The 26,440-nt window shown below is 41.8% G+C and overlaps 1 protein-coding gene across 2 annotated transcripts in view; it reads left to right on the top strand.

Moving 5' to 3' along the window:
• Positions 1 to 26,440, top strand: part of LOC106590019 (WW domain-containing adapter protein with coiled-coil) — a 74,372-nt gene that overhangs the window by 10,425 nt on the left and 37,507 nt on the right. The window contains exons 4-7 of one of the 2 annotated variants that reach the window (XM_014180501.3): positions 4,093 to 4,187; positions 15,188 to 15,303; positions 20,224 to 20,345; positions 25,500 to 25,742. In XM_014180501.3, coding sequence (XP_014035976.1) covers positions 4,093 to 4,187; positions 15,188 to 15,303; positions 20,224 to 20,345; positions 25,500 to 25,742 — 576 coding nt within the window. The remainder of the gene's footprint in view (positions 1 to 4,092; positions 4,188 to 15,187; positions 15,304 to 20,223; positions 20,346 to 25,499; positions 25,743 to 26,440) is intronic. The other variant, XM_082970644.1, reaches the window with a different exon arrangement.

Genomic DNA, 26,440 nt, shown 5'->3' with positions numbered 1-26,440 from the left:
CACAGAATACTTATCAATGAACAATGGAATGAATTACAAGAAATTCATTACAAAAATTAAACCATCTTTCTGTGAGTTGCATCTGTGGTCTGAAAAGGCTCCTGCCCATTTCAATTGGTCTCCTAACATGAGTATCTGCCCTATTTCTACTCAATTTTGATTATCACAACATTTCTTGCAAGGTAATATATATATATTTTTTTGTCATTTAGCAGACGCTCTTATCCAGAGCGACTTACAGTAGTCGTAATAGTTGACAATGTCATTATTTTTATATTGTCTTAGTTGATTTTATTATCTGGTGGAACATCTTTTGATAAAGCATACGTCCACACCCAAAAAATGCATCGCCTTATTCACTGATTTGTCTCCAATGACAGTGAACTTTTGATCTATTCCATTAATGGAACACCTGATTCAAGTAATGAAGGGCTTGATGATCAGTTGATTAATTGAATAATGTGTGCTTGTACTAGAATAGATAAGTGGAGTGGCTGGGGGCACTCTTCAGTCACCTGTTGATACCTTTATCGTTTGCCTCTCAGATAATGTTCAGGGTCGGAAATTAACTTTTTGGGCCACCAGGTAGATAAAGAAAATCTACCAGCCACTCAGATTTTTTCCCCAGCCAAAAATCACAAAAAAACTGAGCGTGCATTCTGTTTCAAAAACAAATGTTTTACTAGAAAGAAGTATTGGGGTATATTGCTTAATTGTATTTTATTTTTGTGATCTGCATCTTTTAACCAAAGTATGTTAAAATACATAATTTAGAGCCAATAATAAAAACAACTTAACATCAAGAATCAACAAAGTGCCTGCCCTGCCACAAAATGCTGTTTATTTATTATTAGTTCAGGGCTCTATGCTGAGTTTTTTTTTTATAAGGAGTACATGATGTGCTCCTAATTAGAAATGTAGAAGCACGCACGTCTAGGAGAACAATGAGTAAACGTTTTTGGCAGTGATCCACCAAGCACAATCATTAGGTGAGACAAATGTTCAGCTGGCCTTTTTAAGGGGCGAGATGTTACCGAGACTTTCCTTGGGCACTCGCTAGTCTGTGATGAAACAAATCAATGACTGCGATTTCTCCCCAGCAGCAGACAGTTGCAGCAAACTCAAAGTAACGTTGAAAAACAACTTAACATGTGAACAAAACGATGTAACTGGCCAAGAAACATTAGGACAAAGTCATACTTTAGTGTCCTTTCTTGTCAATTTCAAATCTAACTTTATTTGTCACGTGCCAAATACAGATGTAGACCTTACTGTAAAAGGCTTACGTACAAGACCTTAACCAACAGTGCATTTCAAAAAAAGAGTTAAAAAATAAATTTACCAAATAAAGTTAAAAGGAACACAATAACCAGGCTATGTATAGGGGTACAGGTTAGTCGAAGTAATTTGTACATGTAGGTAGGGGGGAAGTGAACATGCATAGATAATAAACAGCGAGTAGTAGCAGTGTACAAAACAAATGGGGGGGTCGTCAGTGTAAATAGTCCAGTTCAGCAGTCTTAAGGCTTGGGGGTGAAGCTGTTATGGAGCCATTTGGTCCTAGACTTGGCTCTCCGGTACTGTTTGCTGTGCAGTAGCAGAGAGAACAGTCTATAACTTGGGTGACTGGAGTCTCTGACAATTTTTGGGGCTTTCCTCTGACACTGCCTAGTATATAGGTCCTGGATGGCAGGAAGCTTGGCCCCAGTGATGTACTGGGCCGTACGCATGGTCAGATGCCGAGCAGTTGCCATACCAGGCGGTGATGCAACCAGTCAGGATGCTCTCGGTGGTGCAGCTACAGAAACTTTTGAGTATCTGGGGACCCATGCCTAATCTTTTCAGTCTCCAGGGAGGAAAAGGTGTTGTGCCCTCTTCCCGACTGTCTTGGTGTGTTTGGACCATGATAGTTCGTTGGTGATGTGGACACAAAGGAACTTGAAACTCTCGACCCTCTCCACTACAGCCCCGTCGATGTTAACGGGGGAATGTTCGGCCCGCCTTTTCCTGTAGTCCACAATCGGCTCCTTTGTCCTGCTCACATTGAGGGAGAGTTTGTAGTACTGGCACCACACTGCCAGGTCTCTGACCTCCTTATATCATCGTTGTCGGTGATCAGGCCTACCACTGTTGTCGTCAGCAAACTTAACCTCTATGGGACCGGCGGGACGAATTCGTCCCACCTACGTAACAGCCACTGCCAGCCTGTGGCGCGATTTTCAAAATCTTCAAAATCCTATTACTTCAATTTCTCAAACATATGACTATTTTACAGCCATTTAAAGATAAGACTCTCGTTAATCTAACCACACTGTCCGATTTCAAAAAGGCTTTACAACGAAAGCAAAACATTAGATTATGTCAGCAGAGTACCAAGCCAGAAATAATCAGACACCCATTTTTCAAGCCAGCATATAATGTCACCAAAACCCAGAAGACAGCTAAATGCAGCACTCACCTTTGATGATCTTCATCAGATGACAACCCTAGGACATTATGTTATACAATACATGCATGTTTTGTTCAATCAAGTTCATATTTATATCAAAAACCAGCTTTTTACATTAGCATGTGACGTTCAGAACTAGCATACCCCCCGCAAACTTACGGGGAATTCGCTAACATTTTACTAAATTACTCACGATAAACGTTCACAAAAAGCATAACAATTATTTTAAGAATTATAGATACAGACCTCCTCTATGCACTCGATATGTCCGATTTTAAAATAGCTTTTTGGTGAAAGCACATTTTGCAATATTCTAAGTACATAGCCCAGGCATCACGGGCTCGCTATTTAGACACCCGGCAAGTTTAGCACTCACCATAATCATATTTACTATTATAAAAATGTCATTACCTTTTGTTGTCTTCGTCAGAATGCACACCCAGGACGTCTACTTCAATAACAAATGTTGGTTTGGTCCAAAATAATCCATCGTTATATCCGAATAGCGGCGTTTTGTTCGTGCGTTCCAGACACTATCCGAAATAGTAAAGAAGTGTCGCGCGCTTGGCGCAATTCCTGACAATAAAATTCTAAATATTCCATTGCCGTACGTCGAAGCATGTCAACCGCTGTTTAAAATCAATTTTTACGTCATTTTTCTCGTAGAAAAGCGATAATATTCCGACAGGGAATCTCCTTTTCGGCAAACAGAGGAAAAAATCCCAAAGGCGGGGGCGGTCGGGGTCACGCGCATAAGCTAGTGTCTCTTGATGGGCCACTTGAGAAAGGCGATAATGTGTTTCAGCCTGGGGCTGGAATGACGACATTCTCTTTTTTCCCGGGCTCTGAGAGCCTATGGAAGACGTGGGAAGAGTCACGTTAGAGCAGAGATCCTTAGTAAATGATAGAGATGGCAAAGAAGTTCCAGAAATGGTCAGACAGGCCACTTCCTGTAAAGGAATCTCTCAGGTTTTGACCTGCCATTTGAGTTCTGTTATACTCACAGACACCATTCAAACAGTTTTAGAAAATTTAGGGTGTTTTCTATCCATATGTAATAAGTATATGCATATTCTAGTTACTGAGTAGGAGTGGTAACCAGATTAAATCGGGTATGTTTTTTATCCAGCCGTGTCAATGCTGCCCCCTAGCCCTAACAGGTTAACTGTGACCTTTCTGTGATGCTTATCTGATTTTGGGGATGCCTCTGAGGTCTAGCTGCTAGTTAAAATTCTTCTAGAAATATATTGCCAGATTCAGTTGTACATTAACTATGCTTCATCAGTAACTTTGTTTACTAACTTGTTATTTTGAGAAGTGGTTTACTTGTAAGGTGAATCTGCTTAATATTTATACCCCAAAATAAATACTGCAGTGCAGTTTTGATTCCAATTGAGGCACTGGTTTCTTCTGATGGTAGTTGGATGCACTTATCAGTCAGTGATGATACTTATTAGGCTGATGTCTGGCTGACGTATGCTAAGCTTACCAAAAAAGTAAGCCTACCTTTAGACAATGTATTATCTTGAGTTTCAGTTACAGACTGAATGGGACAGATGAAAGTACTTTATTGTTCCATATCTAGCAATATGATACTTGCCTGTTGGTTGAATAAAAACCATCTACTTTTTTGTTCTTTCTAGGGACCAGTTATTCGCCACAGGAAAATTCACACAACCACAGCACCCATCATAGCAGCTCCAATTCACATTCGAACCCCAGCAAGACATCAGACGTAGTAAGTACATTACACGCTTAGCACCTCTGTGTTGTTGATGTTAAAGCATGGTGGACTGGACCAATCTTTCCTTTCCTCTGAAGTGTACACTTGTTCACACCTCCCTCCGTGGATTTGAAAGGAAATTATTGGTTTTAAGAAATAAGCTGCAAACTCCCTTTAGCAGATGCCTACAATAGTCCAATGATTTGACATTTGTGGGAAGGAGTGTACAAGTGCACACGTTTCCCTAATCATTTGCTGAACGTCTTCAATGTGCTAAATGCGTCAGTCGGTCACTTTTGAGTGACACTCTAGAGCCAGACACTGGACCAGACCAGGGTTCGTATGTATCAAGCATTCCAGACAGGGTCCAACATGAACTATTGTCTGCTGGCCTGTGGCCTGGGAATAACATGTTGGGCCAGTGGATCTTGTCAGTCACTGGCTTGTCCAGGCCAGTAACTTCTCAGTACATTTTGCATTCCAGTTTGACATTTACCTGCTCTGTCAGTCTGCCATTTGAAAACCATTGAAGACCACATGCTGAAAAGTCATACTATTTGTATTTGAGCAATATGATTGGGTGGTAAAGCACCACACTCATAACTTCTTGTTCTTAAGTTGTACATTGCTAGGTGATGTGCACACAAGCTGTGCAGAGCGAAAAGAAGCACTCATCAATCCACCCGCTGATCTTATTTATTTTAGGTAAACATACTCGCAATAGGCTGGCTACTGTTGATTGTATGCAAAAAGTGTATTCATATCTCTTTTGAAATGCAGATGTCTCTTTAAAGGGTCTTATTCTTAATGTGACTCGCTTCAGGGAACTAGGCATATGTCGCGTGTCACTACTTCACAGGAGAGCCATTTGAGAGCTTATGTTTTTGATCAAAATGTTTTTTTTTGGCAGAAATGCCTTCTTAAACATGTGAACTTTCATGTGCCTTAACAGACTTGTATGCCATCTGTGAATACAATTAAATTACGAGCCTAGTTGGTTTAACCACAGAAAACCTTGAACCCTGCTAGAGTAGGATCAGGTTCACCCTGAATGTCATTGGAAAGGAGGATCTTAGTCTCTTGTGGACAGATTCACTTAACAGGGTGGTAGCGTCTGTCAACCGACTGGGATGCGACGACTAATGAGGAACTTTGTTCCGGTGCGCCGATTTTCTTTTCATCACTGATCATTTGGACACACCAAAATTTCAGTTGTTGGCGTCTTTCAAATTTCGGAAGGGGAAGGGATGGACATTTGTTTAGGGAGGTGGAGACTTGGCTAGTCTTGTTAGTTTATTTTCACATCTCCCCCCAGAACCTAATCGAGCATCTGATGCGATCGTGCAATATTTAAGTTTGGTGTTTCTGAGGTTAATGTGATCTAAAAGGCTGAACTGATCCTAGATCAGCACTCCTAGTCAGATACAGTTGAAGTCGGAAGTTTACATACACTAAGGTTGGAGTCATTAAAACTCGTTTTTCAACTGCTCCACATATTTCTTGTTAACAAACTATAGTTTTGGCAAGTCGGTTAGGACTTCTACTTTGTGCATGCCGAGTAATTTTTCCAACAATTGTTTACAGGCAGATTATTTCACTTATAATTCACTATCACAGTTCCAGTGGGTCAGAAGTTTACATACACTAAGTTGACTGTGCCTTTAAGTTTGGGATAGGGTTTACGCTAGCGGAAAGTTTCGACAACATCCGGTGAAACTGCAGAGTGCGAAATTCCCCCCCAAATTATTTTAAATATTTAACTTTCATACATTCACAAGTGCAATACACCAAATTTAAAGCTGAACTTGTTAATCTAGCCACCGTGTCAGATTTCAAAAAGGCTTTACGGCGAAAGCAAACCATGTGATTATCTGAGGACAGCACCCCATCAAACAAACACATGACAATCCCATTTCAACCCGCCAGGCGCGACACAAAACTCAGAAATAATGATATTCATGCCTTACCTTTGACGAACTTCTTCTGTTGGCACTCCAATATGTCCCATAAACATCACAAATGGTCCTTTTGTTCGATTAATTCCGTCGTTATATCTCCAAAATGGCCATTTATTGGGCGCGTTTGATTGAGGAAAACACCGGTTCCAACTTGCCCAGCATGACCTGGTGCGCACATCAATACAGTGTAGTCCACTCGGCTGGACCCTCGTTCTGCAAAGCCGTACTTCTTCATTTCTCTAAAGAAAAACATCAACCAATTTCTAAAGACTGTTGACATCTCGTGGAAGCAATAGGAACTGCAACCAAGTGCCACAAATCTCGGTTCCCATAGAAGACCAATGGAAAACAGTCACCTCAAATTGTTTTTTTTCCCCTGGATGGTTTGTCCTCTGGGTTTCACCTGCCAAATAAGTTCTGTTATACTCAGACATTATTTTAACAGTTTTAGAAACTTTAGGGTGTTTTCTATCCAAATCTACCAATTATATGCATATCCTAGCTTCTGGGCCTGAGTAGCAGGCAGTTTACTTTGGGCACGCTTTTTATCCAGATGTGAAAATACTGCCCCCTATCCCAAAAAAGTTAAACATCTTGGAAAATTCCAGAAAATGATGCCATGGCTTTGGAAGCTTCTGATAGCCTAATTGACATCATTTGAGTCAATTGGAAGAGTACCTGTGGAGGTATTTCAAGGCCTACCTTCAAACTCAGTGCCTCTTTGCTTGACATTATGGGGAAATCAAAAGAAATCAGCCAAGACCAAACACCTGAAGGTACCACATTCATCTGTACAAACAATAGCACGCAAGTATAAACACCATGGGACCACGCAGCCGCCATACCGCTCAAGAAGGAGACGCGTTCTGTCTCCTAGAGATGAACATACTTTGGTGAGAAAAGTGCAAATCAATCCCAGAATAACATCAAAGACCTTGTGAAGATGCTGGAGGAAAAAGGTACAAAAGTATCTATATCCACAGTAAAACGAGTCCTATATCGACATAACTTGAAAGGCCGCTCAGCAAGGAAGAAGCCACTGCTCCAAAACCACCATAAAAAAGCCAGACTACGGTTTGCAACTGCACATGGGGACAAAGATCGTACTTTTTGGAGAAATGTCCTCTGGTCTGGCCATAATGACCATCGTTATGTTTGGAGGAAAAAGGAGGAGCCTTTGAAGCCGAAGAACACCTTCCCAGCCGTGAAGAACGGGGGTGGCAGCATCATGTTGCGGGGGTGCTTTGCTGCAGGAGGGACTGGTGCGCTTCAGAAAATAGATGGCATCATGAGGTTGGAAAATTGTGGATATATTGAAGCAACATTTCAAGACATCAGTCAGGAAGTTAAAGCTTGGTCGCAAATGGGTCTTCCAAATGGACAATGACCCCAAGCATACTTCCAAACTTGTGGCAAAATGGCTTAAGGACAACAAAGTCAAGGTATTGGAGTGGCCATCACAAAGCACTGACCTCAATCCGAAAGCAAATTTGTGGGCAGAACTGAAAAAGTATTTGCGAGCAAGGAGGCCTACAAACCTGACTCGGTTACACCAGCTCTGTCAGGAGGAATGGGCCAAAATTCATCCAACTTATTGTGGGAAGGTTGTGGAAGGCTAACCAAAACATTTGACCGAAGTTAAATCATTTAAAGCCAATGCTACCAAATACTAATTGAGTGTATGTAAACTTCTGACCCACTGGGAATGTGATGAAAGAAATAAAAGCTGAAATAAATAATTCTGTCTATTATTCTAATCAGTAATCAGTTCGATCCCATCACTTATCAGTGATGGGATTGAAAGAATAGCGGGTCTTATTAGGTTTACCCAATAATAATGCACTGAATCACAGATTGGGCACATTATTGCGCACGTTGTTACAAATCAAATATATTGAGGCAAAATTGCAGGCAGTTACTGCCTTTTGGCAAAATGGAACTCAATTGATTTAAATATGATAGGCTACATGGGCCTACATTTTCCAATCTTTTAATGCAGTCATTTCAGTTTTCATTTGAAGCATCTTTTTATCCTTCACTTATTTGTAACAATTGCAAAGACTGTATTTGTAGTCGACTTCGTTCTGAAGTTATTGGCAGTCAGACAGATAAACATCATGGTTCAATGTTTAGCGGAGATCTTTCAATAGTGGCAAAAAAGCATCTAACGACGCACTTAGCTGTTCTACGAGTTGTCTGAGGCAGTCGGTAAATAATGAGCGTTTTCAAGTGCAACTTCAGTAACGGTGGTTTTGGGGAACAGCTCAACGACCATTCCACAGGTGCATGTTCATTAATTGTTTATGGTTCGTTGAACAAGCATTGGAAACGGTGTTTAAAGCCTTCACAATGATGATCTGTGAAGTTATTTGGAGTTTTACGAATTATCTTTGAAAGACAGGGTCCTGAAAAAGGGACTGTTTTTTTTTTGTTGTTGAGTTTATATGCCATTTGAAATAACTTTATTAGCCTACATTTTCATTTGATAAACAAATAGATTATTTAAGTCTAACAATTGACTTGATTTCGTTACACATTTCAAATATGGACAGTCCAGGGATATTTTACCCCAGATTTTGATAAAAAATTACTGTCAGACAATTATTTTAAAGACTTTTATTTGATTGATTAAATTGGAAACAAATAAAATAAGGGTAGGCTTCACCAACATTAGTTTTCCATTCATACGTGTCGGATAAATTGTCACAGTACATTTGCCTTGGTAAACGAGAAAATATTCTTTCAGTGGTACAGAATGATTGTCAAACAGATAAATTGTCCTTTCGTCTGCTCAAAAAGTAGGTCTTTGATAGCAAGCAGGACCAAGGTAACACCGATGTCAAGTGAAGACCTACAGGGGGAAACAGTCTTATGCTGCTATCAGCTGCTAGGCTAATTCCTCTCCTACTTCCGTTTTATGCATACCATTTTCAACAGGCCTGTAAATACAACATATTTGTATCTGTAGTCCCTGGGCAGGTGGTTTTCCGAATCAGAAAACATTATTGCCGTACTACCAAAGCATCCACCTCAACAATCACAAAAACACCAATATTTTGAAGTCTTGAGAAGCCTTCCTAGTTGTCAGTTGGGTTAGCCAGCATCCGTCCCTCCATCTCCCAACCAGCCCTGGTATCGGAGCCAAACCTTCATGCCCAGATAGACCCACACATCGTTTACATCTCACATTGCAAGCTCTTGCATCAGACCCTCTCTCGTCTTGCTGCGCCTCTCAACTCTTGATGGGATAAAATGCATCATTGTATTTTCTCCTATCCTTACTTAATTGTCCCTTCTCATGCTCTTTCCTTTCCCGAATGTCGTCATCTTTTTGCCAAATGTCCCGTTCTCTCTCTCCTTTCTTACCGATGATGTCCTCTTCTCTCCCCCCTCCCTCTTTACCTAAATGCCCCCTGCACCTCCTTCCTGTTCACTGTTCGCTCTCCTCCTTCTTACCTAAATGTCCTCCTCCCTCTCTACCCTACAGTGCTTTCATAAAGTATTCAAACTCCTTGACTTTTTCCACATTTTGTTACTCTGATTTTAAAATGGATTCCATTGAGACTGTCATTGGCCTAAACACACCATATGCACAAAAAAAAGTGTGTATGTGTATGCAGAAAAATATTATTTTGCTCAAATTTTGTGCACAGATCTGTTTACACCCCTTTAAGTGATTATCCACCTGACAGGTGTGGCATATCAAGAAGCTTATTAACCTCTCTCGGCTAGGTGGGACGCTAGGGACACACTATTCAACAGCCAGTGAAATGGCATGGTGCGAAATACAAAACAGCAAAAATCTCAATTTCATTTTCTCAAACAATCAACTACACTGCTCAAAAAAATAAAGGGAACACTTAAACAACACAATGTAACTCCAAGTCAATCACACTTCTGTGAAATCAAACTGTCCACTTAGGAAGCAACACTGACAATACATTTCACATACTGTTGTGCAAATGGAATAGACAACAGGTGGAAATTATAGGCAATTAGCAAGACACCCCCAATAAAGGAGTGGTTCTGCAGGTGGGGACCACAGACCACTTCTCAGTTCCTATGCTTCCTGGCTGATGTTTTGGTCACTTTTGAATGCTGGCGGTGCTTTCACTCTAGTGGTAGCATGAGACGTAGTCTACAACCCACACAAGTGGCTCAGGTAGTGCAGCTCATCCAGGATGGCACATCAATGCGAGCTGTGGCAAGGTTTGCTGTGTCTGTCAGCGTAGTGTCCAGAGCATGGAGGCGCTACCAGGAGACAGGCCAGTACATCAGGAGACGTGGAGGAGGCCGTAGGAGGGCAACAACCCAGCAGCAGGACTGCTACCTCCACCTTTGTGCAAGGAGGAGCAGGAGAAGCACTGCCAGAGCCCTGCAAAATGACCTCCAGCAGGCCACAAATGTGCATGTGTCTGCTCAAACGGTCAAACAGACTCCATGAGGGTGGTATGAGGGCCCGACGTCCACAGGTGGGGGTTGTGCTTACAGCCCAACACCGTGCAGGACGTTTGGCATTTGCCAGAGAACACCAAGATTGGCAAATTCGCCACTGGCGCCCTGTGCTCTTCACAGATGAAAGCAGGTTCACACTGAGCACATGTGACAGACGTGACAGAGTCTGGAGACGCCGTGGAGAACGTTCTGCTGCCTGCAACATCCTCCAGCATGACCGGTTTGGCGGTGGGTCAGTCAGGGTGTGGGGTGGCATTTCTTTGGGGGGCCGCACAGCCCTCCATGTGCTCGCCAGAGGTAGCCTGACTGCCATTAGGTACCAAGATGAGATCCTCAGACCCCTTGTGAGACCATATGCTGGTGCGGTTGGCCCTGGGTTCCTCCTAATGCAAGACAATGCTAGACCTTATGTGGTTGGAGTGTGTCAGCAGTTCCTGCAAGAGGAAGGCATTGATGCTAAGGAGTGGCCCGCCCGTTCCCCAGATCTGAATCCAATTGAGCACATCTGGGACATCATGTCTCGCTCCATCCACCAACGCCACGTTGCACCACAGACTGTCCAGGAGTTGGCGGATGCTTTAGTCCAGGTCTGGGAGGAGATCCCTCAGGAGACCATCCGCCACCTCATCAGGAGCATGCCCATTCGTTGTAGGGAGGTCATACAGGCACGTGGAGGCCACACACACTACTGAGCCTCATTTTGACTTGTTTTAAGGACATTACATCAAAGTTGGATCAGCCTGTAGTGTGGTTTTCCACTTTAATTTTGAGTGTGACTCCAAATCCAGACCTCCATGGGTTGATAAATTGGATTTCCATTTATTTTTGTGATTTTGTTGTCAGCACATTCAACTATGTAAAGAAAAAAGTATTTAAGATTATTTCTTTAATTCAGATCTAGAATGTGTTGTTTAAGTGTTCCCTTTATTTTTTTGAGCAGTATATTTTACACCATTTTAAAGATAAGACTCTCGTTAATCTAACCACATTGTCTGATTTCAAAAAGGCTTTACGGCGAAAGCATACAATTAGATTATGTTAGGACATAAACTTCACAAGAGAAACCACAGCCATTTTTCAAGCAAGCATATATGTCACATAAACCCAAACCACAAAAAACATAACAATTATTTTAAGAATTATAGATACAGAACTCCTCTATGCACTCGATATGTCAGATTTTAAAATAGCTTTTCGGTGAAAGCACATTTTGCAATATTCTAAGTAGATAGCCCGGCATCACAGGGCTAGCTATTTAGACACCCACCAAGTTTGGCACTCACCAAAGTCAGATTTACTATAAGAAAAGCCAATAATTATATGCATATTCTAGTTTCTGGGCAGTAGTAAAAACCAGATTAAATCGGGTACGTTTTTTATCCGGCCGTGTAAATACTGCCCCCTAGCAGGTTAACCTGTTGGGGCTAGGGGGCAGTATTTGCACGGCCGGATAAAAAACGTACCCGATTTAAACTGGTTACTACTCTTGCCCAGAAACGAGAATATGCATGTAATTAGTAGATTTGGATAGAAAACACTCTAAAGTTTCTAAAACTGTTTGAATGGTGTCTGTGAGTATAACATAACTCATATGGCAGCCAAAAACCTGAGAAGATTCCATACAGGAAGTGCCCTGTGTGACAATTTTTTTGTCTTTCTGTGGCATCTCTATCGAATATACAGCATCTCTGCTGTAACGTGACATTTTCTAAGGCTTCCATTGGCTCTCAGAATGTGGCAGAAAGTGGAATGACATCTCTCCTGTCTCTGGGCGAAGAACAGCAGGAGATTTTGTGAGTGGTCAGGCTGAGAACAGTGACACTGGAGATGCGCATTCATGTGAATTCTATATTTTTTTTTTCAGCCTTTGAATGAATACAACGTCGCCCGGTTGGAATATTATCGCTATTTTACGAGATAAATTGCATAAAAATTTATTTTAAACAGCGTTTGACATGCTTCGAAGTACGGTGATGGAATATTTTGAATTTTTTTGCCACGAAATGCGCTCACGCGTCACCCTTCGGATACTGACCTGAACACTCGATCAAAACGGAGGTATTTGAATATAACTATGGATTATTTGGAACCAAAACAACATTTGTTGTTGAAGTAGAAGTCCTGGGAGTGCATTCTGACGAAGAACAGCAAAGGTAATCCAATTTTTCTAATAGTAATTATGAGTTTGGTGAAGGCCAAACTTGGTGGGTGTCAAAATAGCTAGCCGTCATGGCTGTGCTATGTACTCAGAATATTGCAAAATGTGCTTTCGCCGAAAAGCTATTTTAAAATCTGACACCGCGATTGCATAAAGGAGTTCTGTATCTATAATTCTTAAAATAATTTATGTATTTTGTGAACGTTAATTGTGAGTAATTTAGTAAATTCACCGGAAGTTTGCGGTGGATATGCTAGTTCTGAAGATCACATGCTAATGTAAAAAGCTGGTGTTTGATATAAATATGAACTTGATTGAAGAAAACATGCATGTATTGTATAACAATGTCCTAGGAGTGTCATCTGATGAAGATCATCAAAGGTTAGTGCTGCATTTAGCTGTGTTTTTGGTTTGTGACATATATGCTTGCTTTGAAAATGGCTGTGTGATTTATTTTTGGCAGGGTACTCTCCTGACATAATCTAATGTTTTGCTTTCGCTGTAAAGCCTTTTTGAAATCTGACAATGTGGTTAGATTAACGAGAGTCTTGTCTTTTAAAATGGTGTAAAATAGTCATATGTTTGAGAAATTGAAGTTATAGCAATTTTGAGGTATTTGTATTTCGCGCCATGCGACTCCACTGGCTGTTGACTAGGTGGGACGCAAACGTCCCACCTTGCCCAGGGAGGTTAATGCAACCGCTGTGTCAGATTTTAAAATAGCTTTACGGAGAAAGCACATTTTCAAATATTCTGAGTACAGACCATCAAAGCAAGCTATACAGATACTCGCCAAGTTCTGGGTTCAACTAAACTCAGAATTAGTATTATAAATATTCTCTTACCTTTGCTGATCTTTGTCAGAATGCACTCCGAGGACTCCTTCTTCCACAAGAATGTTCGTTTTGTTCGAAATACTCCATATTTATGTCCAAATACCTCTGTTTTGTTTGTGCGTTCAGATCACTATCCAAAGGCATAACGTGCGAGTGTAAATCAGGACACAAAGTCAAAATGTTCCATTACCGGTCGTAGAAACATGTCAGACCTTGTTTACAATCAATCCTTAGGGAATTTTTAACATAAGACGTCGATAATATTCCAACCGGACAATAGCGTATTCATTCCAGGAGAAAAAGAAGGAATGGCGGGCTCGCGCATACCCAAGCCCTTTGTCCATAGGCAGTCCACTCATTGACTGAGCTACTATTCTCTGCCCTGTAACAGGAGAAGGATGAAACACGTTTCTAAAGGCTGTTGACAGCCAATGGAAGCCTTAGGAAGTGCAACGTGACCCCACAGACACTGTAGTTTCGATAGGGATTCAAAAGAACTACAATTCTCAGATTTCCCACTGGATTTTTCTCAGGTTTTTGCCTGCCATATGAGTTCTGTTATACTCAGACATCATTCAAACAGTTTTAGAATCTTCAGAGTGTTTTCTATCCAAATCTGCTAATAATATGCAAATATTTGACTCTGGGCCCGAGTATTAGGCAGTTTATTCTGGGCACTCTTTTCATCCGAAATCAAAAATACTGCCCCATATACCCTAAAGTTAAACAGCATGATCATTGCACATTTGCACTATGTGCTGAGGACAATAACTTAATCCACAATACTAACCTAAATGAGAGTGAAAAGAAGGAAGCCTGTACATAATATAAATATTCCAAAACATTCCTGAGTACCACACTCCATATTTTTGGGATATAAAGAAACAGAATAGAGCTAAGCACAGGCAAAATCCTAGAGGAAAATCTGGTTGTCTGCTTTCCAAGAGACACTGGGAGACAAATTCACCTTTCAGCAGGACAATAACCTAAAACACAAGGCAAAATATCACCAATGCTTACCAAGACTATGTTGAATGTTCCTGAGTGGTATCTATGGCAAGAGTTAAATGGCTGTCTAGCGACAACCAACTTCATAGAGTTTTAATTCATGTGTAAATATGATACAATCCAGGTGTGCAAAGCTCTTAGACTTACCCAGAAAGACTCAGTTGTAATTGCTGCCATGTGTGAGTACTTATGTAAATCAGATATTACTGCATTTCAATAAATTTGCTAAAACTTCTAAAAACATGTTTTATCTTTATCATGGGGTATTGTGTGTAGATGGGTGAGAAATGTTATCCATTTTGAATTCATGCTGTAACACAACAAAGTAGAATAAGTGAAGGGGTATGAATACTTTCTGAAGACATTGTAAATGCCTTCAGTCTGCTTGCTTGTGGCGGCACAATGCACCGAATGATGTCTTGCCATAGCTCTCTGTGGTTCATGACACCTTGTAGGTCCGCTGTTGTGAGACCAGTGTCTCGGCAGATGTTGGCCTCCTGTGGTATTCCTGTCTCGGGAGGTCCTCAAAGTAAAATGTTCCCCTCTCCCTCATCTTTTTCCTTTCTCCCTTACATAAATGAACTCTTCCCTATTCCTCAGCCTTATGAAGATAAAGATGACTGGTCAGAGCACATCAGTTCCTCTGGGAAGAAGTACTACTACAACTGCAGGACCGAGGTCTCACAGTGGGAGAAACCCAAAGAGTGGCTGGAGAGGTATGCATTACGCCATTTTCATTAACATAATACCGATTTCACACTGTTGAGCTGAACTGTGCGGGCTGGCCAGGTTTTGTAATCATTTTTAGAAATGCTTCTCTCTTAAGTCCTTGATGAGCTGTGAAACTGATGTCTGAATTCATAAACACCGCTTACCAAAAAACTGAGACTAAGATGGCTTTGCATTGCTCTACCCATGTCCTGATTTTTTTTTTATTGCATTACATGTAACATAACAAGCCATATTGTTTACCATTCCCTTTGTAGAGCCTTAAAAAAAAAAACATTTCCGAGAAGGCGGACAGAATCTTGGAATACAGACATTTAAAACTGGTATTCAACAATATTAAAAAATGTGTTGAACTTAGTAGGAAATCAACTACATTTGTTGAAATTATTAGAAAATGCATTCATTAACAAAATGCATCATTTTTTCATATTTCTGGAACTTTCTGAAACGGCGCATGGGGCATGTATGATTAAGGCAGTCCCCCGCACCTCTCTGATTCAGGGGGGGTTGGGTTAAATGCGGAAGACACATTTCATTTGAATGCGTTGTTGTACAACTGACTAGGTATCCACCTTTCCCTTTCTACATTTTGTGTAGCCATTAGCGATGATGCTAATAATTATAAAAATTCTGGTAGAGATGAAAAGGCTTATCAAAAAACCTTCTCCAGTTAAATGTTAACTACAAAGTAGCCTTGCCGCGAACCAGGCTTCCCTAAAACAGGAAGCATGGGGAAGTTCCATGGCACTAATCCTCTAAAGAGAGCTTGGAAACCTGATGCGTGTGCAGCCCCCTCCTGTACTCCCTGTTCACCCATGAATGCGTGGCCACCCACGCCTCCAACTCAATTAAGTTTGCAGACGACACAACAGTAGGAGGCTTATTACCAACAATGACGAGACGGTCTACAGGGAGGAGGTGAGGGCTCTGGGAGTGTGGTGGCAGGAAAATATCCTCACTCAACGTCAACAAAACGAGATGATTGTGGACTTCAGGAAGCAGCGGAGGGAGCACCCCACCTATCCACATTAACGGGACTGCAGTGGAGAAGGTGGAATGCTTCAAGTTCTTTGGCGTACACGTCACTGACAAACTGAAATGGTCCACCCACACAGTGTGGTGAAGAAGATGCAACAGCGCCTCTAACGAAATGTGGCTTGGCACCTAAAACCCTAACAAACTTTTACAGAGGCACAATTGAGAGCATCCTGTCAGGCTGTATCACCACCTGGTATGGCAACTGCGCTGCCTGCAACCGCAGGGCTCTCCAGAGGGTGGTGTGGTCTGCCCAACGCATCACCGGGGGCAAACTACCTGCCCTCCAGGACACCTACTGCACCCGATGTCACAGGAAGGCCAAAAAGATCAAGGACAACAACCACCCGAGCCACTGCCTGTTCACCCCGCTATCATCCAGAAGGCGAGGTCAGTACAGGTGCATCAAAGCTGGGACCGAGAGACAGAAGCTGTTTTTCAATCTCAAGGCCATCAGACTGTTAAATAGCCATCACTAGCACATTAGAGGCTGCTGCCTATATACATAGACTTGAAATTATTGGCCACTATAATAATGTTTACATATTTTGTATTTCTCATGTCGTGTATATACTGTATTCTACTGTTTATTAGTATATGCTGCTCTGACGTTGCTTGTCCATATATTTATATTTTCTTAATTCCATTCCTTTACTTGGATTTGTGTGTATTGGGTATATGTTGTGAAATTGTTAGATATTACTCCACTGTTGGAGCTAGGAACAATCATTTCGCTACAGCCGCAATAACAGCTGCTAAACACGTGTACGTGACCAATAACATTTTATTTTATTTGATCAGTGACGCCTCGCAACACGTCAAACCAATCAAATGCCTTGCTTTGGCAGAGCTACAAAGGCGCTCACCAGATTAGTGCCTTAGGAGCAACCGTGCAAAAATTAATCAAATAAAATTAACCTCTAATGCTAATCTCCAGGAAGCCTAATTGTCTCCTTATTTTCATACATGACACGGGTTGGATTTCCGCTAAACAATTTTATGTCCGCACTTAAAAGGCATGTACAAAATCTGGTATATGGTTTGCCTCATACTGAACATTGTCTACTGGTATCATTTTAAACTGAACATATAACTCAACATGTAAACAATGTATGCGTTTAGCTATTCTCTACTTCAGATGAGATGCCCATAAGGCCAGTAATGCCATCATACTGTAGGCCTATGGCTGCATTGGTGATGCATGCCTTATGATAAGCCACAAATTGATTCACATAGCTAATATACTGAGGGTGACAATCAAATAAAACAGATTGGAGTTCTACAACAACTCAAAAATGGCATGTTCATTTGGGAATACAACAGACACATTAGACAGAACACCACCCCCTCTTGATTGTGACGTGGTTCATCAACATTGACACTAGTTCATTTTTAATAATGGTTTAACACAATGCAAAAAGTCCGGGTAGCCATTTGATTACCTGTTCAGGAGTTTTATGGCTTGGGGATAAAAACTGTTGAGAAACATTTTTGTCCTAGACTTGGCACTCTGGTACCGCTTGACATGCGGTAGTAGAGAGAACAGCCTATGACTGGGGTGGCTAGGGTCTTTGACAATTTTTAGGGCCTTCCTCTGACACCGCCTGGTATAGAGGTCCTGGATAGTAGGCAGCTTAGCCCCAGTGATGTACTGGGCCGTATGCACTACCCTCTGTAGTGCCTTGCGGTCGGAGGCCGAGCAATTGCTGTACCAGGCAGTGATGCAACCAGTCAAGATGCTCTCGATGTTGCAGCTGTAGAACCTTTTGCGGATCTGAGGACCCATGCCAAATATTTTTAGTTTCCTGAGGGGGAATAGGCTTTGTCGTGCCCTCTTCACGACTGTCTTGGTGTGTTTTGGACCATTCTAGTTTGTTGGTGATGTGGACACCAAGGAACTTGAAGCTCTCAACCTGCTCCACTACAGCCCTGTCGATGAGAATGGGGGCGTGCTCGGGCAGGTGAACAAAAACTCCAGACCAGCGGTGGCCAACCTTGCTCCACTGATCCCTGATCTACAGGGTGAGCAGACTTCAATTCCAGCCCAGCAATAGCGCACTTGACTATCAACTCATAAGGTTGAATCAGGTGTGTTATTGCTTGTCTGAAACAGAAGCCTGCAGACCTCCAGCATGATTGGCCTGCTCCAATTGTTGTAGATTATAACTATTTTTGTATACAACGTTTGCTAACATAGGTAGGCCTACACAGCAGCAATTTCACCCTCTTCCGTGGCTGTTATCTATGCTTTCGGTGACTATTTTTAATTTACAATGATTGCATCAAAATAGCTAGTTAATAGGAAGTTAGGTAGCTAGCTGATTACATTTAATTCACTTAGCTAAATAGTGTGGAAAGTTGGCTAGCTAGCAGCTCAGTTGTGTTAGCCTACGAAGTGGCCTACTTGTAGCCAGCCAGCTAGCTAATAATACATTGTTTAATTAAGAAAAACATTTATTTAGTTGAGTAGGTTCTCCCATTGCCTCTGCTGTTTGACCAAGGACCCAATCTTAACAATGTTTTTGGTGGTAGCACAGCCAGTGGCCACGTGGACGAATGGAGACTAGGGAAAAAAAGTGTTTGTCATCAGAGCGGTAAAGAACGTGTTGCGAAGTTTGACTTTTACCAGCATAATCCACTTTCAATTTCTATAAATAGCAGACTATCAGCCACACTTAAACTAGCTCTTGAAACTACGGACGGAAAACAGTGATGCACATAACACACAGCACCCGTTCTATGGGCGTGTGGGTGGAGGGTTCTTGAAATGTAACATCCAATCAAAATCCCAGTTGACCATTCAAAACGTTTTTGCAATACAAAATTCTCCAGACCTCAAAGGGAGGCGTGACAACGACGTGATTTGAGGTATGGCAACGTGAGACTAACTACAAAGTAGCCTACCTGACAGAATGTTATCATTATTTGCATCAATCCTGTGGCCATTTTGTTTTGCAAACTTTGCAATCACAGGAGCGCTACAGAAACATTGCTAACCAAACAACAGTCTTTGACTGGTACACACTTGAATTAAAGGGTAACTACACCCAAAACCCAGACATTTATTTAGATTTGTTTTCCCATCATTATAATTTGAACACTGCAAATTGACCACAACTAAGCCCAACAATAGATTGTATTTGAAAATAACAATTTCATAACTTGATTGAGACGCGATCACGTCTTTTATTAGTTAGAACACTTTAACAGATTTCCTAAATTAATTTCCAATCTCTGATTTAAGAACATTTTGTTTTTCTATTAAAAATGATGTTTTTTTTGTCATCAAACTGGGAAAAACCTGAACTAAACGGAGAAAATGGAATTTGGGGAAAAACTAAACTCAATCAAATGTATTTATGAAGCCCTTTTTACATTAGCCAATGTCACAAAGTGCTACACAGAAACCCAGCCTAAAACCCCAAACAGCAAGCAATGCAGATATAGAAGCACAGTTTCTAGGAAAAACTCCCTAGAAAGGCATGACCCTAGGAAGAGACCATGCTCTGAGGGGTAGCCGGTCCTCTTCTGGCTGTGCTGGGTTGAGATTATAACAGTACATGGCCAAAATGTTCAAACGTTCATAGATGATCCGCAGGGTCAAATAATTATAATAATAGTGGTTGTAGAGGGTGCAACAGGTCAGCACCTCAGGAGTAAATTTCAGTTGGCTTTTTCATACAGATTAAACTGAATCGGGCAGAAAATTCGAACATATTTTATAGGGCTCTACCTTTGCGCAGATCTTCCTCATCTTTGAGTGACAATGTGTTTTACTTACCTTAGGGCCCTGGTCAAAAGTAGTGATGGATGGATGGTGCCATTTGAGATGCAAACTTGAGCTCTAACTTGACTGTTTGTTTGTTTCCCAGAGAGCAGAGGCAGAAGGAGTCCTCCACTAAGTTGACGCCAGTCAACAGTTTCCCCAAAGACAGGGACTACAGACGGGAGGCCATGCAGCAGGCTACATCAGCCACTGGCTTTACTGCTGCTAGTAAGTCTTTAAAAAAATGTTTTTAAAAATAGTTTTTTTATACAAGGTCTCCCATTGAGGTACAAAGGTAGGTTTGGGCGGTGTCATGCCTTCATACCGACCTTGTGCCATACTGGGATATTCGGTAATACCTGCACTAAGCACAAGAGGCGCTATTTTCGAACCCCACAGCCTCTGTAATCCAAAGTACATGTAAGATCCCATAGAGAATTCTAACTAAATGGTATCGAGCGCATTGCAAATATTTTATACTGTCTCTGATCTAAACTATTTAAGGACAGACATCCCAGTTCATACAAGTAACTCTAAAATGCTACTCCATTTACTGCATGCCCAAAACAAATATTAGACTGCAAGGCTCTTGATCCAGGAGGGGGTTCTCTGCGACGCTTGATTTTGGTAGAAGCTAACAGCTTTGCTAGATGGCTAACTAGCTACTAAATTAGCAAACCAAATGCACAACTGCAGAGCATTTAGAACATTTTAGACAGTTAACTTAATATTTAAGATATCTAGCTGGCAAACATTTAGTTGTGAATTCCATACTGTAACTACATCTATGGTTGCAAAGGGTCGAAAAATTTGCGGTACATTTCCAGACATTTTCCATGGGACGTTAAGCCTCGAAATTTTGCTTAAATTCATGAAAAAAGTTACCTTATAACAGTGAACCTTTTTTTGTGGGATACACAAGGCAATTATAGGTCTTGTGGCATATTTTGGTTAAACTATCCCCAATTCAATGGACTTGCAACCCTCTGCATGCACAGTGCGTTCTTTCATCACATGTGCAGTGCACTCTTCCATCACATGTACAGCTGATTCTCAAGATCTTGCACACTAATGAGATGCTATTGAGCCCACACTACTACAATGTCTGAGCCAAGGACTACATGCTTTCTGGTAAGTTTTGATTATCAATACTGGGTGGGGTGAATATATTTTATGACATACACTACCGTTCAAAAGTTGGGGGTCACATAGAAATGTCCTTGTTTTTGAAAGAAAAGCACATTTTTGTCCATTAAAATAACATCAGATTGATCAGAAATACAGTGTAGACATTGTTAATGTTGTAAATGACTATTGTAGCTGGAAACGGCTTTTTAATTATTATGGAATATCTACATAGGCGTACAGAGGCCGATTAACAGCAACCATCACTCCTGTGTTCCAATGGCACGTTGTGTTAGAAAACCCTTTTGCAATTGGTAGCACAGGTGAAAACTGTAGTCCTGATTTAAAGAAGCAATAAAACTGGCCTTCTTTAGACTTGAGTATCTGGAGCATCAGCATTTGTGGGTTCAATTACAGGCTCAAAGTGGCCAGAAACAATGGCCTTTCTTCTGAAACTCGTCAGTCTATTCTTGTTTTGAGAAATTAAGGCTATTCCATGCGAGAAATTGCCAAGAAACTGAAGATCTCGTACAATGCTGTGTACTACTCCCTTCACAAAGCAGCACAAACTGGCTCTAACCAGAATAGAAAGAAGAGTTGGAGGCCCTGGTGCACAACTGGGCAAGAGGACAAGTACATTAGAGTTGAGTAACAGACACCTCACAAGAACTCATCCGGGAGCTTCATTAAATAGTACCCGCAAAACACCAGTCTCAAAGTCAACAGTGAAGAGGCGACTCCGACAGCTCCTCTGTCCAGTGTCTGTGTTCTTTTGCCCATCATAATCTTTTATTTTTATTGGCCAGTCTGAGATATAGCTTTTTCTTTAACTCTGCCTAGAAGGCCAGCATCCCGGAGTCGCGTCTTCACTGTTGACGTTCAAAACCGCTCTTATAATTCTCTGGTATTTGTGACTTGGTGTTTTCAGATCATTTTAATCTAATCTAAGGCTCTCATTGTCTCAGTGAAAGTGTAGTCACTTACTGGATATACTGCAGGAGTGGTGGTGGCTCATGTTGGTGAGCGTGTGCCTGTGCTGCACAGCCAGATGGGGAGGACAGCCTAGCGGGGGCTTCTAACTAGACTTAAAATGCCTGTTGATTTGAGATGGTTTGAATCATTAGACTATTTATCCAAGATAGAACTACTGTGTGTACAGTGGGGTCCGAAATTGACACCCTTGATAAAGATGAGCAATAGTGACTGTAAAATAAATAATTCAAAAACTGAGCTTTATTGTAGGCTCAAGAAAATGGGGAAAGTATATTTAGAATTTGCTCAGTTTTGCTCAGTTGAAGACAATTTGTGTAACAAGTAATATTAAAAGTTAGGTAGGGGTCAAAATTGACACCCTTAAAAGATTATTATAAATAAAGTGGTGAAGTTAATTTAGTCCCATATTCCTAGCATTCAATGACTATGGATGAATCTACCCACAACACCCCATAGTGAGAAAGCAAAAATAGATTTTTAGTAATGTTTGCTAATTTATTAAAAATAAAAACCTGAAATATTACATTTACATAAGTATTCAGACCCTTTACTCAGTACTTTGTTGAAGCACTTTTGGCAGCGATTACAGCCTCAAGTCTTCTTGGGTATGACGCTACAAGCTTGGCACACCTGTATTTGGGGAGTTTCTCCCATTCTCTGCAGATCCTCTCAAGCTCTGTCAGGTTGGATGGGGAGCATTGCAGCACAGCTATTTACAGGTCTCACCAGAGATGTTCGATCGAGTTCAAGTCCGGGCTCTGGCTGGGCCACTCAAGGACATTCAGAGACCTGTCCCAAGACAATGCAGGAGTGGCTTGAGTGCTTTGAGTGCTTGTCCTGTTTTTAACATGTATTTTTATTTAACAAGGCAAGTCAGTTAAGAACAAATTTATTTCCAATGATGGCCTACCCTGGCCAAACCCTGACGGCGCTGGGCCAATTGTGCGCCACTTTGTGACTCCCGATCACGGCCAGTTGTGATACAACCTGGAATCGAACCAGGGTCTGTATTGACGCCTCTAGCACTGCGATGCAGTGCCTTAGACCGCTGTGCCACTCGGGCGGCTGTAGGGGAACCTTCGACCCAGTCTGAGATCCTGAGCACTCTGGAGCAGGTTTTCATCAAGGATCTCTCTATCCTAGTGGTTAGAGCGTTGGGCCAGTAACTGAAAGGTTGCTGGATCGAATCACCGAGCTGATCTGTTGTTCTGCCCCTGAACAAGGCAGTTAACCCACTGTTCCCCTGTAGGCTGTCATTGTAAATATGATTTTTTTTTCTTAACTGGCTTGCCTAGTTAAAGGTATTAAAAAAAACATCCCTTTGCTCTGTTCATCTTTGCCTCGATCCTGACTGGTCTCCCAGTCCCTTTCGCTAAAAAACATCCCCACGGCATGATGCTGCAACCACCATGCTTCACCGTAGGGATGGTTCCAGGTTTCCTCCAGATGTGACGCTTGGCATTCATGCCAAATTTCTTGGTTTCATCAGAATCTTGTTTCTCATGGTCTGAGTCCTTTAAGTGCCTTTTGGCAAACTCCAAGGGGCTGTCATGTGCCTTGTACTGAGTGGCTTCCGTCTGGCATCTCCACCATAAAGGCCTGATTTGGTGGAGTGCTGCAGAGATGGTTGTCCTTCTGGAAGGTTCTCCTGTCGCCGCAGAGGAACTCTAGAGCTCTGTCAGAATAACCATCAGGTTCTTGGTCACCTCCCTGACCAAGGCCCTTCTCCCCCGATTGCCCAGTTTCGCTGGGAATGCTGCAGAAATGTTTTGATACCTTTCCCCAGATCTGTGCCTCGACACAATCCCGTCTCGGAGCTCTATGGACAAATCTTTCGACCTCATGGCTTGGTTTTTGCTCTGACATGCACTGTCAAATGTGGGACCTTGTATAGATAGGTGTGCCTTTCCAAATCATGTCCAATCAATTGAATTGACCACAGGTGGACTGCAGTCAAGTTGAAGAAACCTCAAGTATGATCAATGGAAACAGGATGCAGCTGAGCTCAATTTTGAGTCTCATAGCAAAGGGTCTGAATATTTGTTTTTTCTTTTCAATTGTGTTGTATTGTGTGTAGATTGAGAAATGTTTTAATCCATTTTCGAATAAGACTGTAACGTAACAAAATGTGTAAAAAGTCAAGGTCTGAAGGCACTGTCACAACATGTGTCATGACAAGTTCTGTCAGCTGTTATGACCATGTCATAATGTGTTATGACACCGGGTGTCAAGTTAAGTTACCCATTTGAGCATACAATATATTTTATACAGTCATTATTGCTCATCTTTATCAAGTTATCTTATCTCAGCTCGCTGGTCTCCATAGCAGGACCCACCTGTAGCACGCGCTCCAGCAGGTATATCTCTCTGGTCACCCCCAAAGCCATTTCCTCCTTCGGCCGCCTCTCCTTCCAGTTCTCTGCTGCCAATGACTGGAACGAACTACAAAAATCTCTAAAACTGGAAACACTTATCTCCCTCACTAGCTTTAAGCACCAGCTGTCAGAGCAGCTCACAGATTACTGCACCTGTACATAGCCCATCTATAATTTAGCCCAAACAACTACCCCTTCCCTTACTTTATTTATTTATTTTGCTCCTTTGCACCTCATTATTTCTATTTCTACTTTGCACTTTCTTCCACTGCAAATCTACCATTCCAGTGTTTTACTTGCTATATTGTATTTACCTCGCCACCATGGCCTTTTTTGCCTTTACCTCCCTTATCTTAAGTCATTTGCTCACTTTGTATATAGACTTATTTTTCTACTATATTATTGACTGTATGTTTGTTTTACTTCATGTGTAACTCTGTATGTGTCAAACTGCTTTGCTTTATCTTGGCCAGGTCACAATTGTAAATGAGAACTTGTTATCTACTTGTCTACCTGGTTAAATAAAGGTTAAATAAATAGTCAATCATTTCAGACCCTTGTATATAAATGTCACTCGGTCGACACACCACTTGCTGAGTTGTCATTTGAAAATGCGATTCCACTTTTAAGAGGCAGTTTCCACTGGAGCGGACCCTGTCTTTAATAAACGTGTCTGTTGTCCAGACAGAGGCATTCCCGTACACTGCACTTGCCAGTATCACTTGTTTATTAGGCTCCGCTTTCGTCTTGGCCTCTTAGGTTACATTTCAACGTTTCCTACGCTGCACCTGCAAAATCGTGAAGAATCAGATGTGCGAATGCTTTTGAGATCTGACAAGGCTGCCTCCCTCACTCTTTCCCCTCCCTCCTCTCCTCCCTCCCTCCACAGAATCGGCCCAGGCGGAGAAGCAGCCAGCATTGGCGTCCTCCTCAGGCTTGGGCCTGAACCCCACATCGGTTACCCCCGGTTCCTCTTCGGCCTCCACCACGGTGCCCGTGTCCCCAGTCCTGCAGTCTCCCGTCCATACCCCTCTGCTCCAGGACCCCTCACTGCTCAGACAGCTCCTCCCAGCACTTCAGACCGCCCTACAGCTTAACAACGCCAGTGTCGACATGGCCAAGATCAACGAGGGTAAGAGAGTCACGTGCGCACACACCATGTCCTCTGAAGAGTCTTACATGTGAGGGTTATGGTGGTAAATGCTTTCGCAGCCAGCAAATTATGGGTCAGCGCCATCTGTTTATCTCTTAGACCTAGTATTCTCTTACCCTTCTATCCACAACACTGTAATAGCTCAGACACACAAACACGGTAGAGGGTATGCTGAATGCTTCTGAAGCAAATTAAGATTGAAGTGTTTGTTTTGGTCATGATGGTGACTGAGACCAGTAATCTTTCAACCTTTCTTTTACTGCCCGCTGAGGACACTACACAGGTAGTAGGCAGGTACAGTTGAAGTCGGAAGTTTACATACACCTTAACCAAATACATCTAAACTCAGTTTTTCCCAATTCCTGACATTTAATCCTAGTAAAAATTCCCTGTCTTTGGTCAGTTAGGATCACCACTTTATTTTAAGACTGTGAAATGTCAATAATAGTAGAGAATGATTTATTTCAGCTTTTTCTTTCATCACATTCCCAGTGGGTCAGAAGTTTACATACACAAACTTTTTATTTGGTTGCATTGCCTTTTTAAATTGTTTAACTTGGGTCAAACGTTTCGGGTAGCCTTCCACAAGCTTCCCACAATAAATTGGGTGAATTTTGGCCCATTCCCGCTGGTGGAACTGATTCTGGGTTGTTGGCCTCGTTGCTCGCAAACGCTTT

The sequence above is a fragment of the Salmo salar genome, chromosome 29 (genome assembly GCF_965601325.2).
Source record: "Salmo salar chromosome 29, fSalSal1, whole genome shotgun sequence".
NCBI classification, from domain to species: Eukaryota; Metazoa; Chordata; class Actinopteri; order Salmoniformes; family Salmonidae; genus Salmo; species Salmo salar.
The sequence above is the reverse complement of the archived record's forward strand: the minus strand, read 5'-3'. Positions and strand labels throughout refer to the sequence as shown.